Here is a 19,073-nt window from a genome sequence, read left to right as displayed (position 1 = left end):
TAAACAGTATAAAACCAGTTAACTTTGAAGCCCATAATGCATTCTTGGTGGACAGGAGGTGTAGCCAAAGTAGGTGTGGCCAAAGGGGGAAGTAAAGTTTTTGTTGTATTTAAGTCCTGCCTGCCTTGTGACGCCATTTGGGATATATTTGGCAAAGATACTGTAGTGTTTTCCATTTTCTTCTCCAGCTCATTTTACAGATGAAGAACTGAGGCAAACAATTAAGTGACTTGCCCAGGGTCATGAAGGTAGTAAGTGTCTGAGGCCAGATTTGAACTCAGGAAGATAAGTCTTCCTGACTTCAGGCAGGCACTTTATCTATTTCACCACCTAGCTGGAATAGGGTATTTAGGTGCAAGTGATGGGATCTTCATTTTGAGGTAGGTCATAGGATCTTAATTCTAGAGGCAGAAGGGGCCATAGAGGTCAATCTCATCCAACTCCCCCTTTTTTTTCTATGGAATAGGAAAGGAACCCAGGGAAGTTGTGAGATACCCAAGGTCACACAGGTAATAAACATCGGAAGAGGTGGTTAGCTCAGGACCTCTGATTACAGTGCCAATGCTCCTTTCACCTCATACTTTTTTTGATTCTTCTTGATGCCCAAGCACTGCATACTCACACTGCAGCACCTCTTCTAGGAGAGCTCACAGCTAATAATCTGATTTAGAAGTACGGAGAATTGTTTTTAGTTTAAAGGATGAGAATGTGGTTCTTTGAAAGGGGGCTGAAAATGTGGTTGGAAAGGAAGGAGTGAAGTGAGGAAGGACTGAGACTGTTACAGGGAGGTTGGTGCTGAAAAAGCAGTCATTCTGAGAATGAGGATGAGGAGATGACGTAGGAATTTGGAGTAAGGGGGCTGATGAGGTAGGAGTATGGAGTGAGAGACTTCGAACGTAAGAGTAAGGTTAGGGCTGAAGATGAAAAGGTAGGGCCCAAGATGGTGAGCGGACGATGTAAGGAGAGGATGGGGAGGTGATAAGATGAAAGGTAAAACTGAGGCGGAAAATAGAGGTTGTGTCGAGTAGAGGTGAAGTGACAGCGAAGTGCGGAGTAGGACGCCAAAAAGGTAGGACCTGAGGATGAGAAGTTCAGAATGGAAGAGTTCAAGTTAAGACAGATAAAGGGATGGGGTTCAGGACAGGTGTGAAGAACTGAGGAATGTAGATGTGAGGTTAAGCAACTGAGTGCAAAACACAAATGAGAAAAAGCAAAGAACGTCCCCCGGTCAGAGTGCACCTCGGTGGTGCGGGAGCCCTGCTGCACTACCCCTCCTCCCCACCTTCACTCCTCAAGCCTTTAGAATGAGCACGAGTTCCGCCGCAACGGCTCCGGAACTGCCAGGATCCCAGCCTCCCGGGCTGGGGGCGGCGCCTTCGCGGGCCGATCGGCATCCCGACCCCGACCCGCTGCTACCTCGCAACTCTTGGACCACAGGCTTGCTCTCCTTCACTTACATTCGCACAAGTAGGAGTGATGTGGGTGAGTAGGCAGGGTTACCCCAAATGCAGGATGGACGCCTGAGTTGTCTAGGCCCCAACTCACTTGTCTTACTACCCCAGCCCTAATTTGCAATTAGGAGCTTTCCCTGGGCGGGGCCATGTCTTCTTCCTCGAACGTCCGCTGGGCTCCTGACAGAGATGGATGGGAGGTGCCTGGGACGAGCCGGCCCCCAAAGCCGGAGGTGGCCCGGAGCCTGAGGGTAGGGGAAGTGCTGAGGAGAAATGGAACGGGGTGGCGGGGAGAAAAAGCAGAGCAGGGAAAAGGAGGAGCCAGGAGGGAAGAGGAGAAGCAGAAAAGAGAAAGAGGGAAGAGAAACTGGAGAAGAGCGGAATTGTAGGAAGGAAGTAAGAGGTGCTGGGCTTCCTCAGGCCCAGAGATCTCAAGAAAGTGAGAGGTAGAGTTCATGTAGGGTAGAAGTGGCCCTCTATAAACACACCATAGGGAATAACACAAGTATAGATTCTTGAAGGGGGAAGGGATTTTTGGAGTCATATACTTCAGACCCCCCCTCGCTTTACAGAGAAGTAAAATTACAGAAGATTTCCCCAGATAACTCATTCCCCCTCTCCTTATTTGATGGAATGATCAGGAAATTGGGAACTAGAGGATCTGGGTTGAAGGCTGTCTTTCCTCTCTGGCCTTGTGATAGTTGTCTCAGTGATAGTTGTCATGTGGAAGAGGAATTGTATTAGTCTTGCCTGGCCCAAAGGGCAGAATTTATGTTTCCTCTCAGTATAAAGACTTCTCTGGAAAAGGTAGGTTTTTGTCATCACTTGACATCTAGGTAGAGGCTGAATGACCACTTCTCAGAGATGTTGTATATGGAATTCTTGGCCAGGTAGAAGTTGGACTTGCTGGCCTATCAGAATTCTACCAGTTCTGAAATTCTGTCAGCTTGTGATTTAATGGCTTTGGGCTTCAGTTTCCTCATATGTAAAATTAAGGGTTTGAACTGTATATATCTTAAGGCCCTTTACAGTTCTAAATCCTATAACCTCACATAGCACTTTGCTCTCCACCACTTTGATACATTTACTGTGTGTGTTATGGCTTTCTGTATTGGTATCTTATCCTCCTATATGACTGTATACTCCTTCAGTCAGTCAGTCGTTAAGCATTTCTTAACCTGCTATATGCTAGGCACTGTGCTAAATGGTAGAGATACAAAGAAAAGCAAAAGACTGCCCCTGCTCTTAAGGAGCTCATAGTCTAATGGGGGAGACAGAATGTAAACAATTATGTCTAATTATGCACAAAAACAATTTTGACAAGACATATACAAGAACAATTGTGTAATTAATAGAGGGCAGACACTAGCATTAAAAGGAGTCAAGAGAGGCTTCTCACAGAAGATGGTTGTTTTAGCTGAGACTAGAAGAAAGCAATAGGGCAGAAATAAGGAGAGAGAGTATTCTAGGCACAGGGGAACAGGCAATGAAAAGTACCAGGAGTCTAGAGATGGAATTTCTGATGTGGGGAACACAGTATTTTCACCAATACCCAATACAGTGTTCTGAACACAGTAAGCACTTAGCAAATGTATGTTGTGTTATTTTGCCAGAAGTCACACAGGTATCCCAGACAAGATTCCAAACCAGATTATGTCACCATAAATTCCACCTTCTTTCTGTTAATGGAGTGATGGAACTTGACAAAATCCTGTGCCCTTGTGGCCAGGTGGCAACTCTTCCTAAGCTCCCCCAGACATATTAATAAGCTCTGAGATAGGCTAAAGCAGATAGGATACTGGGAGGATAGGTAGAGCGAAAGAAAGTGGCATGGCCTAAGGCCATAGGGACTTCTGGAGGGTGAGAGTAATTAAAATGACCCTAGGAGAAGGAGAAAAATTAGAAGCAGGACCAGGCAGGAGGAGGGACAAAATAAAACTGTATCCACAAGAAAGAGAGAATAATAGATTTTAAAATGATAAAAAAAAACCTCAGAGGCCATGTAGTTCAGCCTCCTCATTTTATACATCAAGAAACTGAAGCCAAGTGAGGCTTAAATGACTTGCTCAAGGTCACACAGGTAGCAGGAATCTGGGTTTCTGACTCATGAGCCAGTGCTACTGTCCCAGGCTTACAAAGAAACAGTATTGGGCCGAGTGAGAGGTGGAGTTAGCAGATTTGACTTTGGGAGTGCTAGGTATTAGGAAATCTATTTTGCTTAGTTTTCATCAGTTTCTTATCTTTTTCTTTTTTCTTTATTTGCTAAGCAGCAAATGCACCAGTAGAAGAACATAGGATGTTTAGGGAGAGGAGCCTGATTATCCTAAGTCTGAACTTCCCATGCTTTATCCAGACTGCCTCCGTCCTAGTAGCCTTATTGGAGTCAACAAGCATTTATTAAACACTTACTATATTTGAGGCACTGTGATAAACCCTTGGGATGTGAGTTGGTTGGTTGTTGTCCTTTGCGCTCAAAGAGGACTAAAAGGTCATCACTATGTTGGGCTCAAAGTACAGTGTGTACAATTATGCTAATTAGACTGATATGAGTTCAGAAGGATCTACCACAAGTTGGACACAAATAGTCCATATAAACTTTTGGAATGAAGATTTGCACATCTCACATTTCTTTTGAGCTACTATAGTTCTGCTTTGCTTATAAAGTATAGCATATTCTTTGTTTCAGGCAAGCCACCCTGGGCAGTCCTATGCTATTATATCCCATGTCTCACAATCAGTTCCAAAGTTCTTCAGAGACCTTGAGAGTGCCCTTGTATCACTTTTTCTGACATCCGTGTTAGTGCTTGCTTTGTGTGAGTTCTTTGTAAAATAGTATTTTAGGAAAACATAGCTTTGGTATTCAAACAATGTGGCCATCCCATTGGAGTTGTGTTCTCTTCACTAGAGTTTGAATGCTTGACAGTTTAGCTTGAGAGAGGACCTCAGTTTCCAGTGCCTTATCTTGCCTGGTTATCTTTAGAATCTTCCTAAGACAACTTAAGTGGGGAAGCCTTTCAGGTTCCTCGCATGTCTCTAGTATACTGTACAGTTTTCATAGGCATACAACAAAGAGGTTAACACAACAGCTCTGTAGACCTTTAGTTTGGTAGGCAGTCTAATACCTCTTCTCTCCCACACTTTCCTCTGGAGCCTCTCAAATATTGAGCTAGCTTTGGCAACGTGTGCATCAACCTCATCATCTGTGTGAACACCCCTGGAAGGTATGTTGTCATGGTAAGTGAACTTGTTCACGGCATTCAAAATTTCTCCACTTACTGCAACCAGTGGTTCCACATATGGGTGGTATGGTGCTGGCTGGTAGAGAACCTCTGTTTTCTTGGTGCTAATGGTTAGGCCAAAACCAGCACAAGCAGCAGAGAAATCCATTTACATTTCAACTTCAGAGGTTGCATTGAGTGCACAATCATCTGCAAACAAAAAATCATACTCTCCCTTCACTTTGGTCTTGGCTTGTAGCCTTTTCAAGTTAAATAATTTACCATCAGTGGGGGGTGACTGACTTTGATGCCATGTTCATACTCATTGAAGGTGTCTGACAACATTGCTGAAAACATCATGCTAAAATGCATGGGAGCAAGCATGCAACACTGCTTCACTCTATTGGTGACTTGGGAAAGTTTGAGAGCATTGTCCATTATCTAGAACCCAGGTAAGTATGCTGTCATGAAACTGACATGCAATACTGATGAACTTTTCTGGGCAACCAACTTTTGCCATGACCTTCCACAAGTCCTCCTAACTGACAGTATCAAAGGCCTTGGTCAGATTGACAAATGCTGTGTACAGACCTCTGTTCTATTCCTGGCATTTCTCCTGCAGTTGGGCCACAAACACCATATTGACTATTCTTTGGCCCTTTCTGAAGACACACTAGGTCTCAGGTAGTTGAACATCTTCCAGGTCAGAGATAAGCTTATTAAGGAGGACTCTGGCAAGAATCTTGTTAGTACTCTTTGGTGAAGGTACCAGCACTACAACCTCAAGAGTCGGCAGTCACCACCTCTCCTCCTCCTGACTTGTCGCTGTTCCACTCTCACCAAGAAATAAGTCAGTAAGGAGGCCGCTCCACCACCTTGGCATTCAAAGACACTGGCAAGACCCCTGTGGAGCCATTCACTGGATCCAGATTACCCTCACCAGTAGCAGGTGAAATCACTGGAGAAAGTGTGGGCTGACCTAATTAGAGGAACCAAAGAAAAGAGCTTGAGAGTGAAGGGACTTGTTCGAATGCCCACTAAGATGCTTTGAATCACAACTAGAAAAACTCCTTGCAGTGAAGGTTCAAAGACTTGGGATCAATTCCAGATGAGAATCCACAAACACCTTATTGATTTGAACAGTCCTTCTAAAATTGTTAAACAGATCACTTCTATCAGCATTGAACCAGGTGCAGAAGTTGAAGTCACCATTGCAGATGCCTAATCCATCATCTTTTTTAAATAAATTAATTGTAACTATTAAAAAAAAGAATCTTGCCAGCAACGACTAAGAGAGAGACACCCTCCCACCCCCGTGACTGTCACAGGATGACCTATTTCCTTTTCCTTTATGGAGATGGACAATGGAGGTATCCTTGAACTCCTGGGGGATAACGTCCTCTTTACATATAACCCAGAAAATTTCAGTCAGTTTTTGTATGAACAGTGGACCCTCTGCTTTGTAAATCTCAGTTGGAATAAGATTAGCACCAGGCACTTTGCCATAGCAGAGGAGCCTAATGGCATTCAAAACCACTTCTTCAGTTGGAAGTTCAGCTACAGAGGGATTGACTTCAACCTGAGACATACAGACATTGTCTTCAGCATTGATTGATGATGATCTGTTGAGACAGTATGGAAATGTTTGGCTCATCTCTCCAGGATCATATCCTTATCACTGATCAATGTGGCTCCATCAGCACTGAGTAGTTGAGATGCACCATAGGTCTTTGGCCCATAAAAAGCCTTCAGGACATCATAAAAGCACTTTGGATTGTTACTATCAGTGTAAAACTGAATTTCATCTGCTTTCTTAGTGAGCCGAGAGTGCTGCATCTCTCTAAGTTTCTCTTGAGCTTTACTTTTGATGGAGTTAAACTGTGTCTTCTTAGAGATGGACTGACTATCCTGCTGGTAAGCTCTGTGGAGTTCTTGTCTTTTGTTTAGTAGCCTCTCAATTTTCCCATCATTTTTGTCAAACTAATCTTGATGTCTGCAATCATTCTGGCCCAGATGAGTAAATGTAGTGCTGTACACCAAACCTCTGAAAGTCGCCCACTCCTTTTCTTCTCCACTGTTGTCAACCATGCATTGGCTCAGCTTTTCCTCCAAGTTAGCAAGGAGCTGTTCAAACTGAGAGAAGTGCTCTAATCTGTTGACCTTAGGTCTTCTGGTAGTTTTGTTGAATGCAAATATTTAGCTGGGAGAGGTTAAATCTAGTACTCTTTACTGCATATCACCTATATCACTGTCACATCCTGTCTGTCTTTTCTTACAATGACATAGTCTATTAAATACCAGTGTTTGTTGTGACAGTGCATCCATGAAGTTTTATTGTATTTAGGTAAATGGAAGACAGTGATGGTGATGAGATAGTCAAGAGATGCACATGTTTTTAGTAGCAAGTGACCCTTGCTGTTGCTGTTTCTGACTCCATTTCTCCCAAGGACTCCTGTGAGGATGTCTCTGCCTACTCTTGTATTGAAGTCACCCAGAATTATACGCTTGTCATCTTTTGGGCACATTGATGATGAGTCTCCAGGTCCTCATAAAATGTGGGATGGTGGCGTGGCACTTTCCTGCAAGTGGCAGTCGCATTGTCACTAGTCTTGGTAGGCATATAAGCTTGTTTTAGTTTTGGTTGCAAAACCTATGCCAGCTTCGAGGTACTTCTTATCACTGTAGCCACTCCAAAAAAACATGTATCCAGCTCCATCTTTGGTAAGCTGGCCTTCATTTGCCAGCCTTGTTTCACTCAAGGCTGCTATTTGGATGAAATACCTGCTAAGTTCTCTCAAAACAAGAGCTATTAGTCTTTCAGATCTACTGGATTTTGTGTCATCCATAAGCATGCACGCATTCCATGTGCCACCGGTGAGTGGAATCATCTTTACAAAAGTTTTTGTGGTTTTTTTGTGTTTTGACTACAGGGTGAGATCCCTGCCTGCAGTGGCAAGCAGGCCAGGGTTAGGTGAAGCAGAAAATTTTTAGGGCACCTTTTCTAGCCCCTTTCTCATGCCAGGAGGTGAGCAATGTGGTCCTTAAAAAAGGCTGCTCAGGTACCCAGTGCCAAATCCCACTACCGAGTAAGTCCAGTGAGGCAATGACCCCATGGCCTGGGCTGGGCAGGCTTGTGACTATAGCTCCCAGTGTATCCATACCTGCTGCTTCATCACTTGCCTGTCACCACAGGACTTTGAGGTAAGTAAAAATGGTAAAAATAATATGGGTGATGTCTTTTGACTGACATACAAATTGGATTTAAGTGAGTCAGAGTTGCTTGAAGTCCTCGGCCTCACTCTTCCAGAGTCATCAAAGTCCAGTGGCAAGACAAAAGTCAAGATGACTGGCAATGGTTTGGGATGCAGTGGATAACCTTGGTGTTTTCAATGTCTAACCGAGCTCTAAGCACTCCACAGCACCTGCTTCAATTGACTTTATGGCCATTGGAAAAAAATTGTTCTTATCCTTCCATTATATCAGAGGAAGTCTTCACGTGCTTGGGGTAGACATACCCTGCCCCTCAACTCACTGATGGGTTTGAAGCCCGTTGATTATCCTCAACCTGGTTTAGCGGGACTGCCGAAAAGGTTTATGGGGGTATGGCCATTGCCGTGATACAGCTTCTTGGACCACAGGTGAGAATCAGTGAATCAGACGGACACCAAAGGTGGAAAGCAGCCCTGAAAAGGGCTCAGCAGACCTCACACCAGAGGTGCTAGTCTTCCCTGAACAACCTACACCCCAGGGGATACTTGTAAAAGCAAAAAGAAAGACAGTCTCTCCCTTCCTTCTGTGTAGGTACCGCCTTTGCTGAGTTATGCATTTATAAGTGGAGGGAATGTTGAAGGAAGCATATCTTCCAGTAGTATTCTGAGGTTTAATATTCCTATTTTGATTTTCTTTTATGAAATAAGTAAAGACTTAAGGTGTCCTTCTGAGAGACCGCACCAACTCACAAGAAGAGTGTAGTTAATCCTATCTGATATTTTTGAGTTATGTCCCTTTTCTTTTGTTTTTAGAATTTAATAAATACCTATTTACCACACAATTTCTATGTAGTATATAGCACAGGTTTGTAATGGCTGTACTCACAGGTACAGGTTAAGAAATCCTTTCACTTTTGTCTTGCCTTTCCTGCCTAGACAGGACATCAGAAGGAGAAAGAAAAACTGTCAGGGAAAAGATACTCTTGCAACTGAACAAGATCCAGGCTACAGGGGGAGTCCAACAGCCTGATTTTAAATCCCACCTCTGCCTGTGTGTTCTTGGGCAACTAACTTAGCTTATTTGTGCCTGTTTCCTCAGTCTCTAAAATGAGGGGGTAGAACTTGATGTCAACAGTGCCTTCCAATTCTGTTTCTATGATCCTATGGTTTCACTTCTACCCTCCCTAACATCTACTGCAATAAAAAGATCAGAAAATTGCTTTGTATTTTAAATATGAAAATTGTTTTTGTATCTTAAATAGTTTTTCTTTTTGACTTCAGGTACCCTGAATATACATTGTGATGAAAGGGTGAGAGAGAAAAGATTGAGAATTTGGGAAGGAGATTGGTTATAAGTTGTTAAAAATCCATTCTAGCTGTCTAGGATCAAAAGTAGATGTCACTCAGTGAACGGGAAAAAGTGAGCTTATTTATTTAATTAGAACTTACCAGCCAAGAGGTATACAAATTTATTATTTGATGAATGATTCAACTGAGAACTTAGGCTGAATGGGCTTTAAGGACTAAAACAACCTCCCACCAGTGGAAGTTGGTGGCATTTATTAAAAATTGCTACATTTGGGGGCAGCTAGGTGGCACAGTGGATAGAGCACCAGCCCTGGAGTCAGGAGGACCCGAGTTCAAATCTGGCCCCAGATTTACTAGCTGTGTGAGCCTGGGCAAGTCCCAGTCGCCTCACCAAAAAAATAAAAAATAAATAAATGAAAATTGCTACATTTTCAGAGCAAGGAAAAACATAAGAATGGATAATCCATCCATCCAGGTTTCCCTGAAAACAGTAGCTGCCACCTATATGATGCTTTAAGGTTTTTAAAGCATTTGACAAACATCCCATTTGATCCTCATAAAACCCTGTGAGATAGTTATTTTCCCTGAGATATTTGAATTGCCCAGGGTCACACAGCTAGTTTGCTTTTGTAGTGATATTCGAACCCAGGTTCATGTTGATTCATAGTCCAGTGCACTTTTCAGTAACAGTATATCACATTGCCTCTAAAAGTATCATCGGTCAATCAACAAGCACCTCTTAAACACTAACCATGTGCTAGTGATTGTGATTAATTCTGAGTATACAAAGAAAAAGCAAAAACAATTCCAACAATTTGGGATGATGCCCAATATTTTGTTTACCACATTGGCTTCAAGGGAACCCAAGCTTTTGCTGAACAGTATAAGGATCCTAGGTCTTAAGTTATAGTTTAGAGCCCATCATCCTTAAGTATCATTTGGATTTTATTTCCTGATTGCATTCATTACCTTCTGCTTGCCCACTTTGAAACTCAGCTGCCACTTTTCTAGATCATTCTGGCCATTATATCTCATCAGGAAGAATATTAGAAACAAAATCTAAAACATTTACCTCCTCTTGTAGAAACTCATAGGATCCTCTGGAAAACTCAAACAGTTCTAGTCTCCACCTCTCAAGAAAAATGTGATGGAGCTATAGAAGTTCTAGAGAAGATCCACAAAAATATATAAGGAGTAAGAGTTTCTTGTAAGATCGAGATTTTAAAAATGAAGACTCCAGTATGAAAAGATGAAAACTGAGAGTGAATATGGTAGAAATTTTTTAATCATGAAGGCTATAAATAGGATAAACACAGTCTTCTTCATGTTCTCCTAGTGTCTTGTAACTAAAGAACAGCCACTGAAGCTTGAAATAATTAAGTTTAGGCTTCATGAAAGGAAGCACTGCTTTATATAGGTAATAACAGCATGAAACTTATTACCTCTAAAAGGTGAGATGCTGAAAATATAAACACTGTAACTTTAAAAAATGCTTTAAACAAATTCATGGAGATAGAACATAATTGTGTGATCAGGGAAATTACAGTGTTGTTGGGATTACATTCATCATCATCTTCATCCTCAACAAGACCACTAGGTGGTAAAGTGGATAGAATGCTGGGCCTAGAGTCCCAGAGTTCAAATCCAATCTCAGACACTTACTAGTTGTGTGACCTTGGGCAAGTCACTTAACTCTGTTTGCTTCAGTTCCTCATCTGTAAAATGAGCTGGAGAAGGAAATGTTAAACCACTCCAGCATCTTTGCCAAGACAACCCCAAATGGGGCCAAGAAGAGTCAGACACTGAACAACAACATGTGCCAGGCATTGTACGGTATATTAGGGATAAATAAAAAAGCAAAAACATGATTATGCTTTCAAGGAACTCATATTCTAATGGGTGTGAAAATAAGCAAACAACTATCTACATAGACTATGTAAGGTGTAAAGAGGAAGTAGTCTCAGAGGGAAAGCACTACTAAGCAAGAACCTGGTGCAGGAGGCTGGGAAGAGGTTGTTCTGGGAAACAAAATCAAGGATGCCCTTCCCTGGCATCCTTTAATGTCACTGTTAGAAACAAGGTACTGGAGTAGGTGGAGGAAGAGCAGCTAGGCAGATAGGTGGTATAATGGATAGTGTTAGACTTGAAGTCAGGAAGACAGAGTTAGAATCCTGCCTCAGATACTTGCTAGCTACCTGACCCTGGGCAGGTCACTTAACTTAGCACATAACTTAGCACAGGGTTGTTGTGAGGATTAAATGAGATAATAATATAGATAGAGCTTTGCAAAATCTTAAAGCATTAAGTGTTATGATGATCTTAACATAATTAGGAAATTGTGTCAATTAAATTTGCTAGAAAAGTATACATAATTTAACTCAACAAACATTTATTAAATATGGAACCGTGGATACAAAGACAAAAAAACTAAAGATAGTCCCTGCCCTAAAGGAGTTTGCATTCTCCTGGGGAGAGATGGCATATACATAGATAAATAAATGCTAGGTAATTTGAGGAGGTAGAGAGAGTACTAAACACAGGGAAGGTCAGAGATCAGGAAGTGTTACCAGAGCTGAACCTTGAATGAAGCTAAGGATTATGAGAAGTAGAAATGAGAAAAGTGTCCATTCTATGCATGAGACACAGATTTTTCCATAGGCATGGAGAAAGAAGGTAGAATGTTGAGTTGGGTAGTCCAGTTCAGCTGCAAGACTGAGTGAATGAAGAATGGGAATAATATGAAATATCTAGAAAGGTGGTTTGGAGCCAGATTGCAAAAAACTTTAAATACCCCACTGAGGAGTTAGTAATTTATCTATGAGGTAATAGGAATCTGATGATATTTCTGATTGTGAAAGTGGACATTGTTAAATCTCTACCTTGGAAGGGTTATTTTGGCAGCTGTGTGGAGAAGGGAAAGAACGGAAATAGGGAGCTCAGGAGGTCATTGTACTAGTTCAGCAGAAGATGATGCAGATCTGAATTGGGGTAGTGGTTGTGTGAATGGAGAGAAGATATATGCTACAGATATTTGTGGAGGGATATTTCTTACCAGTTTAAAAAAATCCTTTCAGCTTTGTCTCTAATTCTGTGTAATGGATATGCTGATTGGGCTTAATTGCTTGTGTATGTATTCAGCAGGATTGGTACGGCTAGAAAGAAGCACAATGGCTTCCAATATAAAACGTAAGGCTAGCAAATTCTTCTATGATGTGAAAAGAGAAGTGTACAATGAAGAAACTTTTCAAAGGGAGCATAGAAGGAAAGGAACTTCTTCAGGAAATGTAGATATCAATATCACCACAATTAAACACAGAGTGCAATGCCGGTGAGTATGTGTGTTACTACTTACTTATTATTAAACAAGTCTGGAGCTATGAGGCCTTCCCTGACTGCTGCAATCTACTCTAATACTTCCCTTCCCTAATACCTGTATTTATTGCAGCCAGCGCTGTACAATTTAGGACTTGTTATCTAGTTATTTCATATGTCCTAAATCTATCTCATCGGCTGGATAGTAAACTCTGTAGGAATCATGGCTTAAAGTTACTTTGGAACCTTGAAGTTACTCTGTAACCTAGAGCACCTGTATGGTAATGGACAAATAGAATCACAGTATCTTAGAATTGGAAGGTCCCTCAGGGGCCATCTGGTCCAACCCATACCTGAACAAAGAATCCTTCTCATTATGACATAATCAATGAGTGATCATCTAATCTTTGACCTCCCATAAAAAAAATCTATAACCTCTTCATGTTGTCCATTCCACTTTTGCATAGCTCTAATTTTTAGGAATATTTTCCTTTCATCATTTCTAAATTTGCCTCTTAGCAACCCATTGATCCTAGTTCCTGAAACTAAGCAGAATAAATTTACTCTTTCTTTCACATGACAATGAAACTGCTATTTAGCCATGTACCATGTATTTATGGAACTAAATTTTTGAACCAAGTATAAGATTTTGCATTTATCCCTGTTGAATTTCATCTTCTTATATTTGACTCAATATTCTGGCCTGTCAGAATCTTTTTTGCATTCTGACTTTGTCATCCATTCATTGTGTTAACTATCTCTTTGAACTTTGTGTCATCTGCTAACTTAAGGAATGTGCCATCTATAGCTTTAATTCATTGATAGAAATATTAAATAACACATGGCCAAACATAGAACTCTGGGGCACCCTTATGGCAGACCTCTTTCAAGTTCAAATCAAACCATTCATGAGTATTCTTTAATTCTGAATCCCCATAATTGTACTATTGCTTTGCCTTCATCTTTCTATCTTTTTTCACAGGGATAACATAACACTTGGTCAACTGCTTTGCTAAAATCTCTTTGTAGCACTCCCTACTTCAGTCAGTCCAGTGACTGTCAGAAAAGGAAATAAAATTAATTGAGGATGGCCTGTTCTTGAGGAAGCCAGTCAGGATCTTTGTGATCAACCTTCCTTTTTCCAGATATTCACTAACTATCCATTTTAATTCAACAAACATTCTTTAAGTACCAATTGTGTTCCAAGTCATGTGTGAGGGTTTGGGATGTAAAGACAAAAACAAGACAGCCCTTCCTTCAAGTAGCATATATTCTATACCTTTTTAATAATAAATTCTAGAGTTTTCCAGGAATTGGTATCAAGATTCTATTTTCTTCCCTATTTTGAGAACAGAGACATTTGCCCTTCTCCAGTCTTTCAATACCTGTCCCTCCATACCCTTTCAAACATTGCTGACAGTATAACTCAATGATCATTTCTACCAGAGCAAATTCTCAGTAAATACTTACTGATTAATTGATTAGCTACAGTTATTTTTGTCTCCAGCCAAATCGGGGCCATCTCCAGTCGTCCTAATCTATATCTTACCACTGAACCCAGATGACTCCAGAGGAAAAAGTGAAGCTGGTGACTTTGCACAGCGCTCTCTCACTTAAATCCAATTCACTTGCGTGTTTATGGCATCACCTCCCTGATGTCACGGCCCTCTTTGAGAACAAAGGACAACAACAACAACAATTCCAGCCAAAACGCAGAAAAATAAGTTTGTTGGTTGGCTTAGGGTTTCATCATAGGCTGAATTGATCCCAACCTCCAGAGAAGTATGTTTCAGTGCTTCCATTCATACTGGCATTGGACAATCAGCAGCTCAGACAATAACTTCCTTCCTTACCGTCTCTCATCTTCACCCTCTAACCAGATCAAACATGATGACATTTGACTACTTGACTCTACTTATGTCCATGCTTTTCTGGAACCTCACCTTCATGTAGACTGACCTCATTATGTTCTTTTCAGTTTTGCTTTCACTGACTTATCAGGCCCTCCTTTATCCATTGTATCAAACTTCTAAAAGAATGTGTTAGATGCCAAAGAGTGAGCACTCAGGTAGGAAGATGAACACGTTAATGCCCTCTCCAGTAGAGTTGCACTTAGGGCTGTTTTCCCTTTTCCCACACCTTGTTTACCCTGATTTATAGTCCCCAACCATTTCCCCCACTCCTATACCACACCATGTTTTCTCTAATCCTTTGTGTCTGTCAAAAGGCAGAGGCTATAAGACAATTAGTGCTATGCTTAATTTTGTCTACTACAAATGAACAGTTTTTTCTTATGACTTTGCTGTAATTCTCACTTCTTTTTCTTTCTCTGTCATCATTTGCTCATAAACTGAAAATCTTGTCACCTTTCCCTATTGTGAAATTGAAATTTGAATCACCTTTCCTTATTTACTTTTCCGCCCTTTCTTAATTCCTCCTTTTAAAAAATAGACTGCCCTTTTATCTCATAAACTCTTACCTATTCTACTGAATACCTTCCTCTCTTTTTTTTTATTTCCTCCCTCATTTCCTTCTTTATTGGCAGCCTCTCCTTTTCTCAACTGGCTCTTTTCTTTTTGTTTTCAAACATATATTTACTCCATTTGTGAAAAAAACCTTTTCATTTATCATCACATGTCTTTTCTGCCATTCATATCCATACTGTTTACTTACTCTTGCTATATCTCCTTTCCTCAGACTCCAACCCTGAGCCTCAAGACTTTTGTTCATCCTCACTGCTCCACTGTATGTCAACTGATATTATGCTATGCCTAGAAGCACTAGTGCTACAGGCAGAATGCATATGGGGAGAAGTGAAAACTTGAGCTCCTAAGCTCTCCTCTTCTGTGTGTAACCCTTGTGTCAGCAATTCTGTCATAAACTGAAGGGCCTGATTTTCTCATTCTTTTAAGACTCCTTTCCTATACAAGAATCTGTTTCCCCCTTTCCCATAGCAGTGTTTTGAATTTTCTCTCTATGTCTCTCTCTCTCTCTATATATATGTCTTTCTCTCTCCTCTTCCCCCAATCTTTGTGCCATTCCTTGTGGCTCTGTAGCATAGCCATCCAATTTCTCAGTTTCCCAACTGTGTGAAGGTAACTATCTATAGTACTTCAAACTTTTGATGCCACCTTTATGATGCAAGATGATGCAGTAATCTCCAGTGACCCTCTCTTCCCTCAGCCATTGCTATTGCTTATCTTTCATAGTCTTTTCTCTTCTTTTCTCCAACCTCTTCTAAATACCAGAACAACCCATTGCCATGTATAACTTTGGGGTGGAAATGCTTTATATTTGTCTCAAACAGGAGAGGGAAAAGGGAAGGTAAAAATATCCTAGCACTCATTATATGCATATAATGCCATAATTAGGGAGAGTCACTTCTATTCCTACCTCAGAATCAAAATCTCTCTTGGCCCAGCATCTGTGTATTGACTGTTTCTATCAGCCTAGCATCTGTTAGACTGAATAAAGTTTAATGGTTTTAGATAAAATTGTTGAACATATATCTTCATCCCTGTATTTGCCTATGTTTCTATTAATTATTACCACTAGTAATTTGTTATGCATCAACAACTTTTCCATGAAAAACCCCTGATGTCTTTGCTTTTAAAATCTTTATTGACATTATCACTTCCTCTCTTACTCTATATATAGCTTGGAGCCTCTGGCTTAGCAGGAACTAAAAAGTGAAAAAACTTGACATTTTCTTCCCCACTTTTGTACTTCTACTATTAGGAAAGCATTTTGATTTTGTTTTTTTTTTAATTTTTATTGTTATTTTTCCCCCCATTACCTACATTTCCCAGTGTATCTCTTTGAGAGGCATCCCTCATAGCAAAGGATGGAAAGGAGAGGGAAAAGTTTAGCAAAATTAACTTACTGAAAAAATTTGACATTTATTCAGTATTTCATGCCTGTAGGCCTCCATCTTTGCCAAAAAAGTCTAGGAAAGGAGTCTTCTCATATATTTTCTTTGGGACTAACCTTGGTCATTATAATTTACAGGACTTAGTTTCTATTGTTTCACTATTATTCTTTCCATTTACATCCTTGTGATCATTTGTATATATTGTTTTCCTAGATCTGCTTACTTTACTCTCTATAAGTTCATAGAAGTTTAACCATGCTTTTCTGAATTTATTATAGACATAATTTCTGATAGTGTAAGAATAATTCCATTACATTCATATATCTCACCTTGTTTAACCATTTACTAATCAATGGCCATCTCTTTTGTTTCTTGTTCTTTGCTACAACAAAAAAGTGTTTCTATAAATATTTTGGTATATATGCAACCTTTCTGTTTTGTCATTTACTTTCTTTGTCTATCAGAGGGATCTCTGGGTCAAAGGGCATAGACATTTTGGTTAACATAATTCCAAATTTCTTTGGGGAAAGCCCAAAAATATTTAATAATTATCTTTATACCTTCAAGGAAAAGACAAGTTTATTGGTAAAAGTCAGCTAAAACAAAAGCTGCCACTCCTCCCTAGCTAGCATCATGTGAGAATTAGGAAGATATTGAGCCAGAGAATAAGGATAGAAAAGTGAGTATAAGAAGCTAATTGCATCTTGACTGTGACTTTGTTTTTTTGTTTGATGTATTGGGAATCTAGAATTTTAGAGCCATAGTCCAAAAAATATAAACAAAGAGTACTCTGAAACTGAATGGAAAGGTTTTTTTTATTTATCTGTGCCATTTCACCCCTTTAATAGCACAAGTAATGAAATATAAACTCTATGTGTTAATTCTCTTCTTGTCTTCCTGTATATTCCAAATTTCTCAAACTAAGAAACCGTAACCTCTCCATATTCTGCAACTCTCTTTATGTTCTAGGACAAAGACATAGTACTTATGATTTTATTCTAAATGCCCCAGAAAGTGTTAAAGTATAAACCATAAAAGTATAAAGTATATGTGTAAAGGGCCAGATAAAAATGTTAGTTGATCACATTGAGAGTAAATTGTAGTACCTTATCTATGTCTCCTTGTCAATAGACAGAGACAACAATCCAGGCTGCTCCATTGGACAGCTTTTCTCTTGACTCCCGAACATCATCAGGGGAAGAGGGTAAAAGGATTGAGTGCTTTATTCTTCCTATACAACACTCAAACAGACTCTTAGTGACAGGCTCTAAAGCTTCCGTTTAATCAAATTAGTGCTCTCGAACAGTGTTTCTAGCATCAAATAGAACACAGATCTGTTCTACATGCTGGGATGAATATTGACTAATTCTTGAATAACCTACACAACTAATATGGGTAGGAAAGGGAAGGTGACACATAGGAAGGTGAGGAAGACTACGTGTCTTTTGAGTTCTGGAAGATATAACTAAGCTATTCTGATTCCTTACAGGTGCTCATGGAAAAGATTTAAAAAAGTCATGTTTGGCGTCTTTCCCTTCCTAGAATGGATGTGTGTGTACCGATTCAAGGACTGGCTTCTTGGAGATTTGCTTGCTGGTTTAAATGTTGGCCTTGTACAAGTTCCCCAAGGTAAGGATATTGTGAAGAAGAGGGAGGGATCACTAGACTTAGAGCCTTGCCCTCCTGTTCATGGTGAGTAATGGTTTGTGCTGCTGTAGTAAAAAGGAAAGTTAATTGTATACATTTTACCATCATTCATTTGACTGCTTGCTAATTTTCTAATTCTCTCTGACATGTGTCTGGAAGACCCAATTCAATCTGGAACCTGAAAACCTTCCAAAAGAGTACAAAATCCCCAAATAATCCTGGAATTTTTCATTTTCTCCATTCTTTTAAGGTTAGCCCAGGCCAGAAATAGGCATTATGTGGCCCCTCCAAACTAAAATGATTCGTTTGGCTCTAAACTTTTACTTCAAAAATTTTAGGAGTCCCTAGAACATCCCCAAGGTATCTCATGGCTATCCTGAGGCCTTTGACACAAAGTCTTTGGCCCATAGTCACCCAGCTTACCCTTATGGTATCAGCTCAAATTGATCATTTTTGAAGCACACTCAATTATAGGACAAAGCCTTTAATGTGCTATCCTTTAAAAAATAGGTAAGCTATTGGGATGTATAGGTAGTAGTAGAGTCAGTTCTTTATTGCAGCACTGATGGAGGACACTCAAAGAATCACTCCTGCTATCACTGATCCATCTCTGCTTCTAAGTGGACAAGACACAGTGTTGTTTAATATAAAAATTTTAATTGACTTTGTAGCATGTATTTATACTTAAATTAAAATTTAATGCTAATGATTTGGTAATCCTTTCAAACAAATAAATAAATACACCAGAAAAATGAAACCACATTTCATAGAAACTAAGCCAGTGTCTTTTGGTGGAATGGTGGTAACCTGGGGTTTTTGCAGGTTTTTCTGGGAGAACATAAGCCCCAGCATGGCCTCGATGTTGGTTGTCTGAGAGTGAATCTAATAACATTTGGAAACACTGAGGTGATTGGTTTCAAAGACCATTTTCTAAGTTATAAAGGAGCTTTAATCTGTATCAGTGGAGATAGTACCTATGCTGATCAGATTAGGTATTTGAAATTTTGAGGTAAGAAAAAACCACATTGGTAAGACCTTACTTAGAAAGTGCTAGTCT

The 19,073-nt window shown here is 40.2% G+C and overlaps 1 protein-coding gene across 2 annotated transcripts in view; it reads left to right on the top strand.

Moving 5' to 3' along the window:
* Nucleotides 1–1,396: 1,396 nt before the first annotated feature.
* The window catches only part of SLC26A8 (solute carrier family 26 member 8), a 178,911-nt gene continuing 161,234 nt past the window's right edge, over nucleotides 1,397–19,073 (top strand). Inside the window, exons 1-3 of one of the 2 annotated variants that reach the window (XM_027876188.1) lie at nucleotides 1,397–1,482; nucleotides 12,325–12,514; nucleotides 17,859–17,998. In XM_027876188.1, the coding sequence (XP_027731989.1) occupies nucleotides 12,354–12,514; nucleotides 17,859–17,998 (301 nt within the window). In that variant the 5' untranslated portion in view covers nucleotides 1,397–1,482; nucleotides 12,325–12,353. The remainder of the gene's footprint in view (nucleotides 1,483–12,324; nucleotides 12,515–17,858; nucleotides 17,999–19,073) is intronic. The other variant, XM_027876187.1, reaches the window with a different exon arrangement.

Source organism: Vombatus ursinus, unplaced genomic scaffold (assembly GCF_900497805.2).
Source record: "Vombatus ursinus unplaced genomic scaffold, bare-nosed wombat genome assembly UNPS02014811.1, whole genome shotgun sequence".
NCBI lineage: Eukaryota > Metazoa > Chordata > Mammalia > Diprotodontia > Vombatidae > Vombatus > Vombatus ursinus.
Note: the sequence above shows the minus strand (reverse complement) of the source record. Positions and strands in the feature narration are given on the sequence as shown.